Source organism: Muscardinus avellanarius (assembly GCF_963383645.1).
Source record: "Muscardinus avellanarius genome assembly, chromosome: 10".
Lineage (NCBI taxonomy): Eukaryota > Metazoa > Chordata > Mammalia > Rodentia > Gliridae > Muscardinus > Muscardinus avellanarius.
Window position 1 is genome coordinate 65479010 of NC_137796.1, and position 17856 is coordinate 65496865.

Genomic DNA, 17856 nt, shown 5'->3' on the forward strand with positions numbered 1-17856 from the left:
ATAAGCTAAGAAAAAGGTAACTCGATTTAAAAATAAACAACTGAAGGGGGGGCGTGGTGGTGCACACTTGTAATCCCAGTGCTTGGGAGGCTGAGACATGAGGATTGAAGTGTGAGGCCAGCCACAGCAACATAGTGAGACTATGGGAGGACTGCGCAGGTTCAAAGCCAGCCTCAACTACTTTGAGATCATGTTTCCAAATAAAATATTAAAAAAAAAATAGGTCTGGGAGTGTAGCCCAGGGGTAGAAAGCCCCTGGGTTCCCTGGGTTCCATCTCCAGTACCACAAAAAATAAAATAAAAAACGGGTGTAGTAGTACATGTTTATAATCCCAGTACTTGGGAAGTTGAGACAGGAGGATCAAGACTCTAGGACAGCCTCAGCAAGCAGTGAGACTCTCATCAACCTATTCAGATCTTGTCTCAAAATAAAAATAAAGCCAGGCGTGGTGGCACAGGCTTGTAATCCCAGCATTTGGGAGGCTGAGACTGGAGGATCGCGGTTTGGGGACAGCCTCAGCTACTTAGTGAGGCCCTCCACAACTCAGTGAGACCCGGTTACAAAATAAACAATAAAATATAGGGCAGGGGGTGTAGCTCGGAGGTCAAGTGCCCTTGGGTTCCTCCCCAGACCCACAAAAATAAATAAATAAAATAGGGTTGGAAATATAGCTCAGAGGTAGCATGCCCTTGGGTTCAATTCCCAGTACCACAAAATGGGCATTCATTAAGCAAAAATACTAATGCCCATAAATGAATAAAAATTAGAAAACAATTAGGAGACAAAATGTGAACCAACCAACAACATTTCTTTCCTGCTACCTAGTTATCAAGAAATTAAAGAGGGGTACTAGCTGAGTGTGGTGGCACATGCCTATAATCCCAGGAGGCTGAGACATGAGGATTGAGGTGTGAGGCCAGCCACAGCAGGTTGTTGAGGGAGACTCAACAACCTAGGGAGACCCTTTTTCAATATAAAAAGGGCTGGGGATGGGGGCGGAGCTGAGGGGTAGAATGTCCCTGGGTTCAATCCCCAGTAACACACATACAAAAAAGGGTACTACCCTGAGTTGGCCAGAATGTGCAGGAATAGGCACACACACATACAATTCCCCACATCCTCTGGAGAAAAGAAGGCATCTGCTCATATATGACAAAATCAAAACTATGCACACGTCCTAACCCAGCAATCCTGATTTTGGCAATCAATTTCCAGAAGGTACAGGCATTGAGGATTTGCATGAAAAGCTGTTTGCGACAGCACTATTTTGATCAGCTAAACCCTGGAAATGAGAGTCTCGTCATTCCAGAGAGCAGGGCTCTCTGTAAGACAGCAGCTCTCAGCTGAGTTTGGGACTTTGAGGGAAGGCGGCAGAGAAGCCGCTGGAGCTGGTGTCAGGCAGGGGCAACAGAGAGGACAGAGGCAGAGGAGCCACAGGAACAAGAGGGAGGCAGGCGGCAGGCGTCCCTGGGCCCCAGTCCCAGCCCCGCTACTGTCCACCCCCACAGACCTAGGCAAGTCATTTAGCAGGTTGTACCTCAGGGGCTTCATCAGACAAATGGGTATCATACATCCAAAAACTCACCTTGGATAAATCAGGTAAAAAGAAATCTTTTTTTTTTTTTCTGGTGACACTGGCACTGTTTTTGTTGTTGTTGTTGTTGTTGTTGTTTTTGGTAGCACTGCATCCAGGGGCATTCTACCTCTGAGCTACACCCCCAGCCCGATTTGATTTTTTTTATTTCGAAACAGGGTCTTGCTAGGTTGATGAGTCTCACTACTTGTTGACACTCTCGTAGAGCCTGCGATCGTTCTGTCTCAGCCTCCCAGGTATTAGGATTACAGGCATGTGCCACCACACCTGACACAAGTAAAAGGAATCTAAAGGCGATGTGATTCCCTCACTTAGACTCTGATACACAGAAAGAACAACAGTGGAAAAGGTACTGAAGTCCAAATGAAGTTTGGGGCTTAGTTAAGAGTAAGGCACTGATGGGCATGGTGGCACATGCCCACAATCCCAGTATTTCAGAAGCTGAAAGGAGGGTTTCATGGTCTAGGTCAGCCTCTGCAACTTAGCAGGACTCTCAGTAATTTAGCTAGACCATCTCAAAATTTAAAAAATCTTAATAGCCAAGTGTGGCGGTGCATACTTGTAATCCCAGCACTTGTGGAAGGCCGCAGTTCGCAGACAGCCTCAACTACTTAGTGAAGCCCTTTGCAACTCAGTGAGACCCTGTTTCAAACTAAAGCCAGGCGTGGTGGCACATGCTTGTAATCCCAGCATTCAGGGGGCTGAGACAGGAGGATCGTGGTTTGGGGAGAGCCTCAGCTACTACTTAGTGAAGTCCTTTGCAACTTAGTGAGACTGTTTCAAAATAAAGAGTAAAAAATTGGGCTGGGGGTATAGCTCAGAGGTAGAATGCCCTGGGTTCAATCCCCAGTACTGCAAAAAAGAAAAAAAAATCTTAACAATAAAAAGGAGCTGAGGGTCTGGCTTGGACGTCAAATGTTCCTGAATTTAATCCCCAATCCCCAATACAGAAAGGAAGAAAGGCAGGCCGGGCGTGGTGGCACACACTTGTAATCCCAGCATTCGGGAGGCTGAGACAGGATGATAGTAGTTCTAGGACAACCTCAGCCACTTAGTGAGGCCCTTTACAACTCAGTGAGAACCTGTTTCAAAATAAAGAATAAAAAATTGTGCTGGGCGGGTAGCCCAGAAGTAGAATGCATACCATAAATAAATAAATAAATAAATAAATAAATAAATAGGACACCCCAATTTTGTGTTCTAAAAAATAAAGAAATAATGTATCAATGATGAATTCTTAGTTTTGACAAACCATGGTAATATGACAAAAGGAGGAGCCGGGTGTGGTGGCGCACTTTTGTAATCCCAGCATTCGGGAGGCTGTGACTGGAGGATCGTGGTTCATGGACAGCCTCAGTTACTTGGTGAGGCCCTGTGCAACTTAGTGAGACCCTGTTTCAAAATTAAAAAAAAAAAAGAAAAAAATATGGCAGGGGGTCGAATCCCTCTGGGTTCCATTCCCAGACCTGCAGAGAGAGAGAGAGAGAGAGAGAGAGAGAGAGAGAGAGAGAGAGAGAAAGAAAACACACTAGGTAGAGAATATGCCTGACTCCTTATAATCGCTGCAACGTTTTCCGTAAATCTAAAATGATCATTCTAAGCCAGGACTGGTGGCGCTTGCTTGTAATTCAAGTATTGGGAGGCTGAGACAGGAGGATCACAGGTTTGTGGCCAGACTCAGCTACATAGTGAAGCCTTTTGCAACTCGATGCTCGATGACACCCTGTTTCAAAATAAATAATAAACCGGGCGTGGTGGCGCATGCTTGTAATCCCGCGCTTGGGAGGCAGAGACAGGAGGATCGCACAGGTTCGAAGCCAGCCGCGTGCGCTGGCTTAGAGACCCTGTTTCCAAATAAAAATGTAAAAATAGGTCTGGGAGTGTAGCCCGGAGGTAGAAGGGCTTCCAGGAACCCCAGTACCACCAATAAATAAATAAATAGATAAATAATAAAACAGGGCTGGGGGGTAGAGCGCAGAGATAGAATGCTCCTGGGTTCAATCCTCAGTACCAAAATAAAATGATTAAATCGTTCAATTTAAGAAAAAAGGGATAGGGAAAAAATCTATTATGCTAACATAACAAAAATATCAATTTAAGAAAAAGTAAAGGAATAGGGAAAACTCTATAATGCTAACATTAACAAAATGATACAAAGTATGTAGCTGTCTAGAGAAGCTCTTAACAAGAGAACACGGGAAGGAATGTGAAGTACTGTTCAACCATTTACTATTAACCACAGTGACCTAGCCTCTGAACCGGACTGCACAATTTGGTATTGGAGATTGAACTCGGGGGAATTCTCCCTCCGTGCTACACACCAGGTCATTTTTATTTTGAAACAAGGCCTCATTAAGTTACTGAGACTGGCCTCGAAACCCGCGACCCTTCTGTCTCAGCCTCCTAAGTACTGGGATTACAAGCCCATGCCACCACGTCATGCCGGACTGGACAATCTTAGCATTTGGATGGAAACAGAGCGCGGATTCAAAAGGTTACTTGCAGGGACCAGTGGCTAACTGGCCCAGTGTCTCATCCCGACCTCAGATGCGCTCAGATCCACACGTACCTACCCCCGCGGAGCGCTCTTCTCCCCAGGACCCCACGACCAGTGCTCTGCCCACAGCCCACGCTCGCTGCCGGCCGCCTCCAGTTCGCACGCTCCGTCCCCTAAACCAGGTGCGGCGTCCAGGCTTATTTACTAGGGCGCTACCCTTCCGGGTGGGGGCTGCTCCTCTCCCCCTATGACTGGGCTCATCTTTCTCTCTCGTGAGTTTCCACGTCACTGTGCCGTGGGTAGTCTTATGGCTCTCGTCACTCCAGTTTACGCTTTAAGGGTTAACAATGGCGGCCTCTGGCTGAGTCCAAACAAGACTGCGTGCGGAGGCAGAGCGCTAGGGCACTCCGCCGCCTTTGTCCCCTCGGGGCCACCGTCCCCGCCCGGACTTCCGGCTTGCCTAAAAACGCCCGCCGCGCGCTTGCGCAGGCGGGAGGGCGGGCTCAAGCCAAATCGGCAGCTTCCATTGGCTGTGCATGGAGTGGGGGCGGACGAGGCCAGCGAGTGACGTCAGGACGCCGCGAAAAGGACGTCGAAGCCAAAGAAGACGGGAGCCAGCCGGGTGGCAGATCGTTGTCGCGGCTGTAGTGCTAGCCGCCTTGGGCCGCTGCTGTCGAGTCCCAGGAGCGAACGGATCTGGTTGGTGTTGGGAATGGCCAGGGAGCGGGCGGACGGGTGGGGACGGCTCTTCTCTCGACCCTGCGCCCCGCGAGCCGAGGCCTGCTGGGCGGTCGTGCCTTCGGACGCCGCGCGAGCGTCGCCAGGGTGTGGCGGTGGGGCGGCCACTGCGCCTGCGCACCAGCGCGCCGGGGGCGGGGGGCGGGGGCCCTGTGCGTTCATCCCTCTGCCCCTCCCTCGAACCCGGCGGTTTTAGTTGAGCCCTACCCCCAACCCGATTGACCGCGGCTTCGCGGCCGGTGGCGTTGCCTGGGCGACGGCGGCCGAGCGCGGCCTCGGTCGCGGGCTTGGTGCGCAGGTGCGGCGGCAGCAGTTCCGGCCTCAGTCCCTGGACCCGGGCGGCCTGTTCGTCTCCCGCGGTCCCCCTCCGCTTTCCCGGGCCTGCGGGACAGCCAGGTGCTTCCCGGATCGCGGGCCTCGCGTCTCTCCAATCCAGGATCTTGTCTCCAGCCCCCTAAACCTTAGCCCTAATCTCTCTCCTGCATTTTCTAGCTCCAGATTCCTCTTCCTTTCTCTTGAACTTTTTGTAAGACTACCTGGTTCTCTAGTCGGATTCACAGTCCTTGTCCTTTCACGTTCCTTACAGTGTTTCTCACGCCAAACTTTTAATGACTTCCTAAAGATGCTTTGGGCCTCCTTAGATGTTCCCCAATGCTTTATCTCCAGACTCCATCCAAAAGGTGCCCCACTTCCCTCTCTCTCCCAGGCCTATCCATACTTAGAAACCTCCCATAGGGGTCTTTTTTTTTTTTTTTTTTTTTTTTTGCAGTACAGGGATTGAGCCCAGGGGCATTCTGCCTCCGAGCTACACCCCATCCCTATTGTTTTACCTATTGTTTTAGTCTTTATTTTGAAACAAGGCCTCATTAAGTAGTTTAGGCTGGCCTGGAACCTGCTATCCTCCTGTCTCAGCCGCCCAAGGACAGGGATTACAAGCATTCACCATGCCCGGCTCCATAGGGTTCTTTTCTCTCCCCTTGGGCGATTTTTAGTCTGGAAGTGTTCCTGGGAATTTATTTCCCCATATCAAGGATCCCCTAGGGAATATTCAGTCTCGGCTTCTCAGGGAAACTCCCATAAACCTCCTTTTCTCTTAAACATTTTCTTCATCCTCCAGTGTTCTCCCAAGCCTAATTCTCCTTTCCTTATAGTGTTAAAAGGCTTCCCTCTTTCCAAGCTTCTCATGTTTAAGGGTCTTTCAGACTTTTCTTATTGGAGCATCTTCCTCCTTCCTCTCAGAATCTGTATTGTCAGGAATTCTTCTTGGGTCCACTAACCTTTACTGAGGCCCCCTCCCACCCTCTCCACCTTTGCCCTACTTTTCTCAGGGTTTCCTTCTTATCCCCAATCTCACGGATTTCAGACTGGGGAGTCCCTTCAGGCTTTCTTGTTTTCACATCCTTCATTTTCAGTCTTGAGTACTACAGTAAAACCAGGGTCTTGCCCATGTACTCTACTCCTTTATTCTGTACCCAGAATTCTTTTCAGATTTTTTTACCCTAGTGGTTCCTTCAGACTATCCCTTTCAAACTTCCTTTTTCCCAAGGGTCTACCTGCTCTCCTTCCCCACTTCATAACATGTTCCTTGAGCCTTCTTGAGTCTCTTCAACTCTTTCTTTTTCTCATAGACAGTGAAAAAGCAGTCTGGCTCCCGAGGTCCACTCCTTAAACCCCAAGGTCCAGATGGCGGCCAACGTGGGTGATCAACGTAGCACAGATTGGTTAGTGGGGCTAGAGGGAGAAAAGTCAGTAGGGTGGGAAAGAGGAAGCAAGACCCAGTGCTGTCCTCTGGGGTGGGAACTCCCACAGCCTGGGGAAGTGATTTAGCATTCCTGGGGGGTGGGGAGGCTATTCCTGGCCTTGGGCACAAAAGGACACATGGAATTGTAGTGTGGAGATGGGATAGTCTTCCCCTCTGAGTTATCCTTTGCTTCAGAGAAGGTGATGGTTCTTTCAGGCATCTGTGACTAGGAGGCAGCCATTAGCACTTAGTAACTTGGTCATTTGTCTTTCTGTGAGTCCTATATTTTAAAAAAAATGTATAGTAACATGCTGAGCATGCATGGTGTCAGACAGAATTAATTGGTTCATAAACACTGAAGCCTCCTAGGTGCTGGATTGAATTTTGTGAGTACTGACCACCCTTGTAATTAGAAAACTTAGGCTCAGATAGGGAGCCTAGATCTGAGGTTCAAGGCCTGGTATTTGCCTCCTGCCATCTTGTCCACCTGTGTGCAACGTGAAAATGACTGACTCACTGTCTTGCCTCTGTAGGTCCTCACAGTACAGTGTGGTGGCTGGCACCGGTAGAGAGAATGGCATGGAGACTCCCATGCATGAGAACCCAGAGTGGGAGAAGGCCCGCCAGGCCCTGGCCAGCATCAGCAAAGCGGGAGCTGCCAGCAGCTCCAAAGCCAGCAGCAACGGGCCTGTGGCCGGTGCACAAGTAAGAAGGCCACATGGCCTGGGGACCCTGAGCAGGGGTTATCATGAGAATGATTCAACTTGGTATCCTCTCATCATTAGGGTAGGGTGTCCTGGGGGAAATGTAAGTAGTTGTTTTTCTGCTATGTGAATATTATGAAGGGAAAGGGTCTATTTCCTTGAGGCAGCCAGGGTAAAATGCGTTCCTGAAAAGGGAGGTTGTGCCCTAGTTTTGGAGATGTCCGAGTGTGACAGTAGAGATGGGTTCTCTTAGTTCAGACATGTTTATTTCCCTTCTTTTGCAATTACTCACCACTGGAGAATGCTGTACTCCTGGGGGGCTGTGGTGCCCATGGACTCCTGATAATAGAGCTCATGGGATGGGGCCTCTGTCTCCACAGTATGTGTCTCAGGCAGAAGCCTCGGCTTTGCAGCAGCAGCAGTACTACCAGTGGTACCAGCAGTACAACTATGCCTACCCCTACAGTTACTACTATCCCATGGTGAGTTCCTGGCTGGAGGGTGAGGGGGCATCTGTCAGTGTGGGCAAGGGGCAGTTGATGGAGTGGAGACAGTGATGCTGCTCAGAAACCCTCCCCTAGCTCCTGGTCCACGAAGTAAATCCCAGTGCCTCACCTGCGGCCTGCTAGGTCCTCCATATCTGGTTCAGGCCCTCCCCTCTCTTAATTTCATCTTGTTGTTAAGACCGTCTCTACATTAGCACAGGCCAAGTCTGCTTGTGCTTTGCTCTGTTGCAGCTCTCTCCTTCCCTGTGCCCTCCTCAAGGCAGTCTCTGCTCAGAAAGCATTTGAGAGAGCCGCTCCCTGCCAGACTGTTGCCTACAGTAGCATTCTGACCTCTGTTCCTTTTCTTGGCCTTTTTTTTTTTTTTTCATGGTGTTTATCACAGGACTTGTTACATGTTTGTATTTACCACCAGGCATATATTTTTAGCACAGAGCTCATTAAAGCATGGACTTTTGCTTTTTAATTCTTTATTATAGAGCTTACAAGAGTGGGCACTCATTATTTGAATAGATTTTTCTGGTAGTGTGAGTAGGATGTGGGATCAATGGAGGTTTGTATATATGTTTTATATATGTATGTAAATATATACGTATGTATGTAAATATATACATATGTATGTATATATACAGACACGTTTGTACAGGGGAGAGGAAAAGGGTAAGGGATCCATAGAGGCTCTGGTTGCACGTGGTTCTGAGCAGGCAGAAGGGGGCAAGGAAGGCCTGCCACTAACCCTCCCTCCTGTGCCTCTGGCAGAGCATGTACCAGAGCTACAGCTCCCCATCCCAGTATGGGATGGCCGGCTCCTACGGCTCAGCCACACCCCAGCAGCCATCGGCACCCCAGCACCAAGGGACTCTGAACCAGGTAACACTGTGCCCAGCCAACTCCCAGGTCAGGCTGATGGAGGGGAATGCAGATTTTGAGGGGGCTAGCAATAAGGAATCTCTTACACTACTTAAGCTACTTTTCCCCCCAACTCCTCCCCCCCATCCCATGTCGCCTGCCAAGTAGCTTCTGATCTAAGAATGGGGAGAGCAAAGCATATTTTTGAAACTAGGTGGGTCCAGGGCTTGGCAAGGCGAAGGGCTGCAGTGTTGGGATATGTCAAGAGTGATTTATAGTGTGACAGTCTGCTTTCTCTATTTTTCTTCAGCATGTGCATGTGTGCATGCATGCACGCGCACACACAGGCACAGTCAGTGTCTGTCTGTCTGTCTCTCTCTCTCTAGCAGTATGACTGTGCATTTTACCTGCAGCTTGGAGGGATGGAGGAGCCTAAGGTGTAGGAGACAGATAGACCTGGGTTAGAATCTAGCTTTACCATCGCTGTGTATATTCTTAGGGTTCAGTTTTACCTCTGCATCTCAATTAGGTCTCTGGAGGGGGTTCCCTGTGTGTCCTAGTCATGTATGTCTCCTGCCAAGTCAGAAGCCACTGGAGTGAGCCTGCTGTCACTATCACTCAGTGTCAATGTCATTGACACTATCAGACTCCAGTGCTGAAATGCTGGCAAATGTTGCTTAACAGCTGGGGTTGTGGAGAGTTGCTTGGTTTCTTGGAGCCTGAGTCAGTTCTGAGCTCTGTGAGGGGTTGTACAAACTGTGCACCTTGGGAGTTACTAGGGTCAGACTGATAACTGGGAAGGTCATGCAGCTGAGGTGACAAGCACCTAGAGTTGAGGGCCAGCACCAGAGCTTTGCCCCCACCCTGGTTCTCCTGCAGCCCCCAGTTCCCGGCATGGATGAGAGCATGGCCTACCAGGCCTCCCCTCAGCAGTTGCCAGCCGCGCAGCCCCCTCAGCCCTCAAACCCCCCGCACGGGGCCCACCCACTGAGCAGCGGCCCTCAGCCTGGAGCCACCCCTGCCACACAGCACAGCCAGGCGGGGCCCCCTGCAGGTCAAGCCTATGGGCCACATAGCTACAGTGAGCCCGCCAAGCCCAAGAAGGGCCAGCAGCTGTGGAACCGCATGAAGCGTAAGTTGGCAAAGTTGTGGGAGGCCAGAGGGTTGGGGGCCAGGACCTTCTTAGAGCTCCTGACCGTGAGATACGTAGGGTGCGCTCATCCTGTGCTGGGGTGCTTTCCCGTGCTCAGTCCCTGTTCCCTGTTGCCCTTGGTGCTTTCATTGCCTTCCAAGGGTGGGGGACTCGTGTCTGGGAGGGACCTAACCCCAAGTTGTGTTGCCCTTACAGCGGCCCCTGGGACTGGAGGCCTCAAGTTCAACATTCAGAAGCGGCCATTTGCTGTTACTAATCAGAGCTTCGGCTCCAGCACAGAAGGCCAACACAGCAGCTTTGGTCCTCAACCCAACCCAGAGAAAGCCCAGAACCACAGGTGACGGTCACCCCTTGCCTATGCCTTACCCTCATGCTAAGCTCAGCATCTGCTCCCACCCTCTGCTGGGCTTCCCACCCTGAGTCCATTTGCTTCTCCAGACAGGGAAAAGTTCCTTCCCTGGGGGCCTTTATGAGGTGGAGGAAATGCTTGCATTGTGCCCGGCATATGTGCTAGCTGAGTGGTCTTGTGGGTCTCTGGGTTTGTGCTCCTTCTGGCTCAGGCCCTCATCTGCCTCCCACAGTGGGCCTTCTGCCCGGGGGAACCTGTCTGGGAAGCCTGACGACTGGCCGCAGGATATGAAGGAGTATGTGGAACGATGCTTCACTGCCTGTGAGTCAGAGGAGGACAAGGACAGGACGGAGAAGCTGCTCAAGGAGGTGCTACAGGCCCGGCTGCAGGACGGCTCGGCCTATACCATTGATTGGAGCCGAGAGCCTCTGCCGGGGTCAGTCTGGATGGGAGAGTGGTGCTGTGAGGTTGGGCCGATGGGTGCCAGGCTGGAGAGCTCTAGAGCCACAAAGCTTGGATCCCAGGTCATGAAGTCCTGGGTTAGAAGGCCCAGTGGTGTGGGCTGAGGCACAGGAGTAGCTGAGGTTGGGGTCCCAGGGAGGGGTGGGGCTATGGGCTGGCATGTTTTGCTCAATGGATAAGAGCACATCCAGGACACAGAGCATTGGGCTTGGTCCCTTTCCTGTACCACAGTAGCTATGTCGCCCGGGTAAGTGCTTTTCCTCTCTGAGGTGGCATCCCTGGGTGGTGGGGTGAGTCTGCAATCCTGCTGGTTGGTGGCCAGTTTGGTAATGCCCTGCCCTGCTGTATCCTCAGGCTGACCAGGGAGCCTGTGGCGGAGAGCCCCAAGAAGAAGCGGTGGGAGGCCCCTAGTAGCCTTCACCCTCCCAGGGGGGCAGGCTCAGTGACCAGGGGCGGGGGTGCCCAGTCCCAGCGAGGGACACCAGGGGCTGGGGGTGCTGGCCGAGCCCGGGGCAGCAGCTTCGCCAAATTCGGCAACCGCAACGTCTTCATGAAGGATAACAGCTCTTCCTCCAGCACGGACTCCCGTTCCCGCTCCTCCTCCAGGTCCCCTACCCGCCACTTCCGGAGAAGGTATGTAGTGTGCATCGTAGGGCAGCTGGGAATGGCTGCTTCAGGCCTGACACTCTTGCTTCCTTGTGCAGTGACTCCCACTCAGACTCTGACAGCTCCTACTCTGGGAATGAGTGTCATCCTGTGGGCCGCAGGAACCCTCCCCCCAAAGGCCGAGGTGGTCGGGGGGCCCACATGGATCGGGGCCGAGGCAGAGCGCAGCGTGGGAAAAGGTAAAATTTGGCATGGGGCTGCAGCAGAGGCGTAGACAGGTGGACATTTGGTAGGCTACCGAATGGCTGGAGATTCCTGCCTCCTTCACCTGCCCTGTCCCTTCCCAGGCATGATCTAGCTCCTACCAAGCGCAGCCGCAAGAAGATGGCAGCACTGGAATGTGAGGATCCGGAGCGTGAGCTGAAGAAGCAGAAGCGGGCGGCCCGCTTCCAGCATGGGCACTCCCGCCGTCTGAGGCTCGAGCCCTTGGTGCTGCAGATGAGCAGTTTGGACAGTAGTGGGGCTGACCCTGACTGGCAGGAGCTGCAGATCGTGGGTACCTGCCCTGACATCACCAAACACTACCTGCGTCTCACCTGTGCCCCTGACCCCTCCACCGTGCGCCCCGTGGCGGTAAGTCCAGGGTGGGGCATGTCAGCTTCATGAAGTGCTGGCCTGAGGCCTAGGGAGCTAACACGGGGGATGGCGGGGGTGTAAGGCAACAACCCTGGCCACAGGAAGACCCAAGCCTGTCTCCCCTCCACACTTGGGGCCTCAGCCTGGCTAAGATCTGTGTTCTCAGGTGAACTCAGGGTAGACCAGGTAGACTTGGAGCTCTGCTGTGGAAGGGGTTCACCTAAGCTTTGTTCCCCCAGAGCACCAGGGGGAGTAAAGCCTTTTCCCATACACATGACCCTAGCTGGTGACCATGGGGAAGTCTAGTATTGCTTCACTCCTGACCCACAACCCTGTATGCGCTGAAAATCTGTGAGGGTATGCTGTTGCCATGGATGATAGTCATTTTGCTTGGTGGTTGTTGTGAGTCACCAGCATGGGTTTGATGGTAGAACTCACTGCAAGAATGCTGAATGAGTGGAAATGGGATGGCTTCAGCACAGCCATGCTGTCCTTGCCTAAGGTACACTCTGAGCCTTGATTTGATTTCTTGCCAGGTTTTAAAAAAGTCATTGTGCATGGTCAAGTCCCACTGGAAGGAGAAGCAGGACTACGCCTTTGCCTGTGAGCAGATGAAGTCCATCCGGCAAGACCTGACGGTAAGGTGGACACTGGGAGGGGCCCTGATGCTTGCTGCCCTGCTCCGCTCTGTGTGACTCTTCTCTTCCCCTTGCCTAGGTACAAGGTGTCCGCACCGAGTTCACAGTGGAGGTTTACGAGACCCACGCCCGAATTGCCCTGGAGAAGGTAAGTGAATAGCGTGGGCTTCCTGTTCCTCTCCTGTGGCTGCCACACACCTGCCTGGGCCGATCTCAGTGCTCACCTGCTTCTTCCACATCATTGCCCTCAGGGTGACCATGAGGAATTTAACCAGTGCCAGACACAACTCAAGTCATTATATGCTGAGAACTTGCCAGGCAATGTGGGTGAATTTACTGCCTACCGGATACTCTACTATATCTTCACCAAGAACTCGGGAGGTGAGCGGCCAGCCACCAGCACAGAGGGTGCTGAGCCAGGGTGGTGCCCCGTGGCCTGACCTCTTTGCATTGGGCCTAGACATCACCACAGAGCTGGCGTATCTCACGCGGGAGCTGAAGGCAGACCCTTGTGTGGCCCACGCGTTGGCACTGCGGGCAGCCTGGGCCCTGGGCAACTACCACCGCTTCTTCCGGCTCTACTGCCATGCACCTTGCATGTCTGGCTACCTCGTGGACAAGTTTGCAGACCGGGAGCGCAAGGCTGCCCTCAAAGCAATGATCAAAACGTATGTGGTGCTCTGCTTTCCTGCCCTCCCTGCTGTGGGCCTGCTGAGCCTGTTCCCCTCTGTGTGTTCCTGGCCATTAGCCGCTTCCCATTCCCATCGAGTCTTTCCCCGCCTCTGTTTTTGTTCCCTCGTTGCTTTCCTCCACGGACACTTTAGTTTGGGTCCCTTCTCCCATCATTCTTCCTTGCTGTTCCTGGTTCCCTTCCCTGCCCTGCGCTTCTCCTGTTCATCTTAGCCTGGACCTGGTTTATCTTCCTCTCTCCTGGTCCTGGTTCCCTTTTAAGATCTCTGCTCACCACTGTAGCCCTTCACTGCTACCCGTCTGGAGATAGACTAGAAGGGATGGGTGCTGCTAGTGAAACTCTGGTCTCATGAGTCAGACCCTGTTGCCAGTCAGCTCCTTTTGGGGTACCAGAGTGTTTAGGGGCAGGTGTGATGGGCCAGCCACGCTGGGTGAAAGGCCCTTGCTAACAGAGCCTGTCCTTGATCCACCAGTCTGTGCTGTGGCCTGGGGAAGATGTCTGCTTGACTTAGGTTTAGATCTGTGGTTTTCACTCTGGGTTGAGATGCTTCCAATGTCAGGAGAAACTTTTGGTTGTTGACTAAGGGGAATGCTACTGGCATCTAGTGAATAGAGACCAGGAAAGCTGCTTGATATTGTACAGTGCACAGAACACCCCACCCCTCCGTCAACAGGTCCTGTCATTCTTGCCCAGGTGGAGAAACCCTGGCCAAGAAGTCTGTTGGTAGGTCTCGGGCCTTGAGTGCCACACTGGGTGGCTTGACCTTTCTCATAAGGCAGTGGGAGCCCTAGCATTTCCTTCAGACTTGCCCAAGGGAGAGGCTGAGCCAGAATCAGGGCCATGAGGCAGAAGAGGACGCAGGCACATGGGGATGAGGAGGCAGGGGTCTGCTCTTATCTGGGAGGCCCAATGGGCCCTTGGTGGGCAGCCCTGGAGCGTTAGTGCTGCATATGGGTGTGTGGTTGGTTTTCTCCTGAATTTGTATAGATTTGACCTTGGTTGGCAGCCTGGCCTTAAGTGGCCCTTGTGGGTGAGGTCCTGGCCCATCATTGACCTTATTCTCAACACTTTATCCCTGTGAAGTTATGGCTATTTTTGGCAGATGAGTCCCTCCCCAGGTCGCAGAGCCATGTCCCTGTAAGGGTTGGGAGGTGAGCAGGCTGTCCTGTCCCAGGGCTTCAGGAAATACGGGCTTTGCTGGCAGAAACTGGTTCTGATGCTTAGTGCCTCTGGCTCGCTCTGCCACTTCTGAGCCTTTACTGGGCAGTGACAGTCTGTAGGAGATGGGCCCTAGCGAGCAGGAAGCTCTTCACACAGCTGTTTCCTGGCACACAGAACAAGTGCATAGTGAGTGGTATATATTAATTGCAACCCCTAATCAGTGGTGCGTGGTAGTGAGTGCTGGCCAGGGTGCTCATGCCTGGTTCCCAGGCACAGGTCGCCCATGCAGGCAGGGGAAGCAGCAGGGCTCTCTCTGCTAGCTCTGTTAGTCCTGCCCTCTGCCTGTGCACTGCTCCCTCTCTCTGGCTCTCACCCCTCAGCCAGTGGAGGAGTCAGCTGGGCCCTTTCCCTCCTGTCCCCTCTCCTTCCTGGACAGGTAAGTGTGGGTGAGGGGGGGCACAACTGGGGATGGGGCCACCAACCCTACCCCAGGCCCCCCCAAGCCTCAAAGGTGGGGACGCTGGGAGGTGCTGGGAGAGCCAGAAGGGATCGTGCTGAGGAAAACGCTGTGGGTACCCAAATGGGAGGCACCCACTCCCTGTGTGTGGGGCCCTCCCCTGCCCACCCATCCGCCTCATCGTTTTCTCCTCTTGTCTCCATAGCTTCCGCCCTGCGCTGCCAGTCTCCTACCTGCAGGCCGAGCTGGCCTTCGAGGGCGAGGCCACCTGCCGGGCCTTCCTAGAGCCCCTAGGCCTGGCCTACACGGGCCCGGACAACTCCAGCATCGACTGCCGCCTCAGCCTGGCGCAGCTGCCAGCCTTCTGAGCACCCAGCGAGAACGGGGCGGGGGTGGGGGCCTTGGCCCCCAGCACACCGCCTTTGCGGATTTTGTTTTTGAGCCATGGACTTGGGTTGTAAATTAATTCGTGGGGAGCGGGCTCCAGGAAGAGCCATCGTCGTCCCTGCCCCCGTTTCCCACCGGGGAGTCTGTACAGAGATTTTTCTACATTTTTATTTTTTGCCTCAGAGGGATGGGTTGGGAGGAGGGAGGGGCAGCAGAGGGTTGGGGGCGTGGTCTGCAGGCTGTCTGTCCAGCTTCCACCTCCACTAATGCTGTCTCAGTATTTTTTCTCTCTCTCTTTCGAGCTTGTACTCCGGTACCCGACCCGGCGTGCTGGCCCATCCCATGCCGGGGGGCCAGCAGAAAGAAGACAGGCCGTCCAGCCCGCGCCCGCCAGCAGCGGGGCACCAGCAAACCAGCCCACGTTGCTGCCGTGTCTGCCTCTTCATAGACTCTATTGCCCAGCCCTTTGGGGCCTCAGTGTTTGGGGTGAGGGGAGCTGCTTAGAGACTATGCCCCACCCTCGGCCCCCACCCCAGAAATGCCAATGCCACCATCACCATCAGACCAGCGCCAGCCAGCCACCACGCCGCACTGAGGACTCCGGAGGCCATCGCGGGACCTCGCCGGCCGGGCCGCCTCGTCTCAAGTTGTATTAAGTTGTCTCCGTGTCCCCTTCTCCCTCTGCCCCCAATGTTTCTTCTGATTTTTTTTTCCCCTTTCCCTCCCTCCCTCTTCCTGCTCCCGTCCCTCCCTGGCTCAGCACAGGTAAAAAGGTTACCCTCCCTTCCTCCCTGCCTTCATGGATCACCAGCTCACGTCATGTTTCCTTCTCTTTTCTTTGTGTGTGTGTTTATTTAAGTTATTTTTTTCTTCCTCCCCTTTTCTTTTTGGTCCTCCCTCCCTCTTCTGCCATGTAACTGGAGGATGTGCTATGAGTTCGCAAACAGCTGGACTGTCAGGCTGCTTTTTTTCCAGATGTCCTTCCTTTGCCTCCCTCCCCTCCCCTTCCTTCCTTCATTCTTTTCCTTGGAGCACTGAGCACCATTTGGAAGCTTGAGAGAAACCAAAATTAAAGAAAGAGAGAGAGAGGTTGCGTGCATTTTGTCCTTTTTCCTTGCCCTGTGTCCCCTATTCACTGTTTGGGTCCAGTTTGCTGACCCAGGGGGATCTCAGCCAGTGCCTGGTAGGTGCCACCTGCCCGCCCCATGCGGCACAGCCAGAGGCTTCCCAGGGCCTGGCTCCCCAGCTCCTGGTCCAGACTGAACTTGGGCTCAGGGAGGCACCCTTGGGAGCCGCGGGGAACTTTGGCCAGGGTGAGGTGGGGCTGCAGCCCTCCTGGGGGCTGTAGTACTCTCAGCCCCTCTGCTTCTAGCCTTTGACCCAGCACCTGAGCCAAGTCTTCCAGTGTTGGGGAGGGTGGGGCACAGAGTACATGGTCGCCCAGGAGTACCAAGTCCCTAAATCGCACCCGCCTGGGTGCTGGAAGCCCTGGGGCTGAGAGGACCTGTCTCAGAGTCCCCACTGCAGCCGCCTCCTCCCCTGGGCCAGTCAGCCGCAGCAGGGCCAGGGTCAGATGAAAGGCCTGTGTGGGCACAAGGAACGCAGCACAGGATGGAGCGACTTGGACCAGCTGCTCCTGCGCCTTGGCCACTCCTGCTTGTAGCTCCCGCTCGCTCACCACGAGGGCCACAAAGTGTGTGGGTCGGGGCTGGCGAGGGGCCACAGCCCTGGGTAAAGCAACTGTGTCATGGCCCTCGGTCCAGAGGCCCAGCCCCCACTCTGCTACCATCTCTCCAGCAGACTGCCCTGGGGCTGCCAGCGCCTGCACCTCCCCTCGCAGCAGTTCCGCGGTCGGGGCCTCTGAGGTTGGCTTCAGAGCCCCCTCTGTGTCTCCTGCGAGGTGTGCCCTCAGTTTTTGTGTTCCTGGGTTGGCGGCCCCATTCGGCTCACCTTCTCTGGCTGTCTCGCGCTGTCTAGGCTCCAGGCCCGTCTCCCAGAGTCCTGTCCCGGCCGGCTTTCCACTCCATTCCCCGGGGGCAGCCTGGTCCTCCCACTCTGCTGGGAGACACGTCCCTGGAGCATCTCTACCGTGGCGGCCATCCCCGTCGTCGTCCTGGGCTTGCTCAGGGCGGTGCGCGTCCTCGTCATCCTGCGCGTGCTCACCGTCCAGCGCGTCCAGGATGGTGGGCCCGCGGCCGGCCGCCAAGCCCGAGCCGAAGACGAGGTCCGTGCGCGACGCGCGGTCCCACACCAGGCGGCCCCGGAAGCGGAAGTAGCGCACGCGGTGCTGCGGCACCGCCAGGACGCCGGGCCCCAGCGCGGCCAGCGGCTCGTCCCAGCAGAAGGCGCTGAAGGGCTCCTCGCGCACGCCCAGGAAGCGGTCGGCGTAGCCCACCGAGAAATCGGCGGGGTCGAGGCGGGGGTCCCAGCGGATGCGCTGGATGACCGCGGCGGCCGTGCGCAGCGGCGGCTTCTTGGCCCCCGCCTCGGGCGGAGCCCCGGGGCCAGGCAGCGGCGGCGCGCCGGGGTGCGGCTGGCGGCAGCGGGCGCCGAAGCGGCAGCGGCCCTCCAGGAAGAAGCGGCAGGCCGGCGGGGGCGCGGGCTCCGCGGCCGGGCCCTCCGGCGGCTGCTCGGGCTGGCCGGCCGCCGCCGCCATGGGTGCCGAGGACGCCAGGCCCGGCCCGTCTGC

The 17856-nt window shown here is 54.5% G+C and overlaps 3 protein-coding genes across 5 annotated transcripts in view; 2 read left to right on the forward strand and 1 right to left on the reverse strand.

Moving 5' to 3' along the window:
* LOC308268624 (leukocyte immunoglobulin-like receptor subfamily A member 5) overlaps positions 1–17856 on the forward strand; it is a gene marked incomplete at both ends in the record, with an annotated part of 464412 nt that overhangs the window by 170712 nt on the left and 275844 nt on the right. The window lies entirely within an intron of this gene.
* LENG8 (leukocyte receptor cluster member 8) lies at positions 6475–15148 on the forward strand (the record flags this gene model as incomplete). Of its 3 annotated transcripts, XM_080703122.1 has the most annotated exons (16): positions 6514–6551; positions 7105–7276; positions 7656–7757; positions 8538–8648; positions 9507–9759; positions 9976–10117; positions 10362–10569; positions 10792–10838; positions 10946–11224; positions 11296–11436; positions 11545–11830; positions 12370–12471; positions 12551–12619; positions 12723–12852; positions 12932–13139; positions 14986–15148. In XM_080703122.1, the coding sequence occupies 16 exons, from the start codon at positions 6514–6516 to the stop codon at positions 15146–15148; spliced, it is 2451 nt and encodes an 816-aa protein (XP_080559248.1). The 3 variants fall into 3 exon arrangements, with proteins under 3 accessions (XP_080559250.1, XP_080559248.1, XP_080559249.1); XM_080703124.1 differs by lacking the exon at positions 10792–10838 and having other exon boundaries at positions 6475–6551; positions 10362–10565; XM_080703123.1 differs by lacking the exons at positions 8538–8648; positions 10792–10838 and having other exon boundaries at positions 10362–10565.
* LENG9 (leukocyte receptor cluster member 9) lies at positions 16300–17823 on the reverse strand (the record flags this gene model as incomplete). The annotated part of the gene is made up of 1 exon (XM_080702840.1): positions 16300–17823. One exon carries the CDS (start codon positions 17821–17823, stop codon positions 16300–16302), a length of 1524 nt encoding a protein of 507 aa, XP_080558966.1.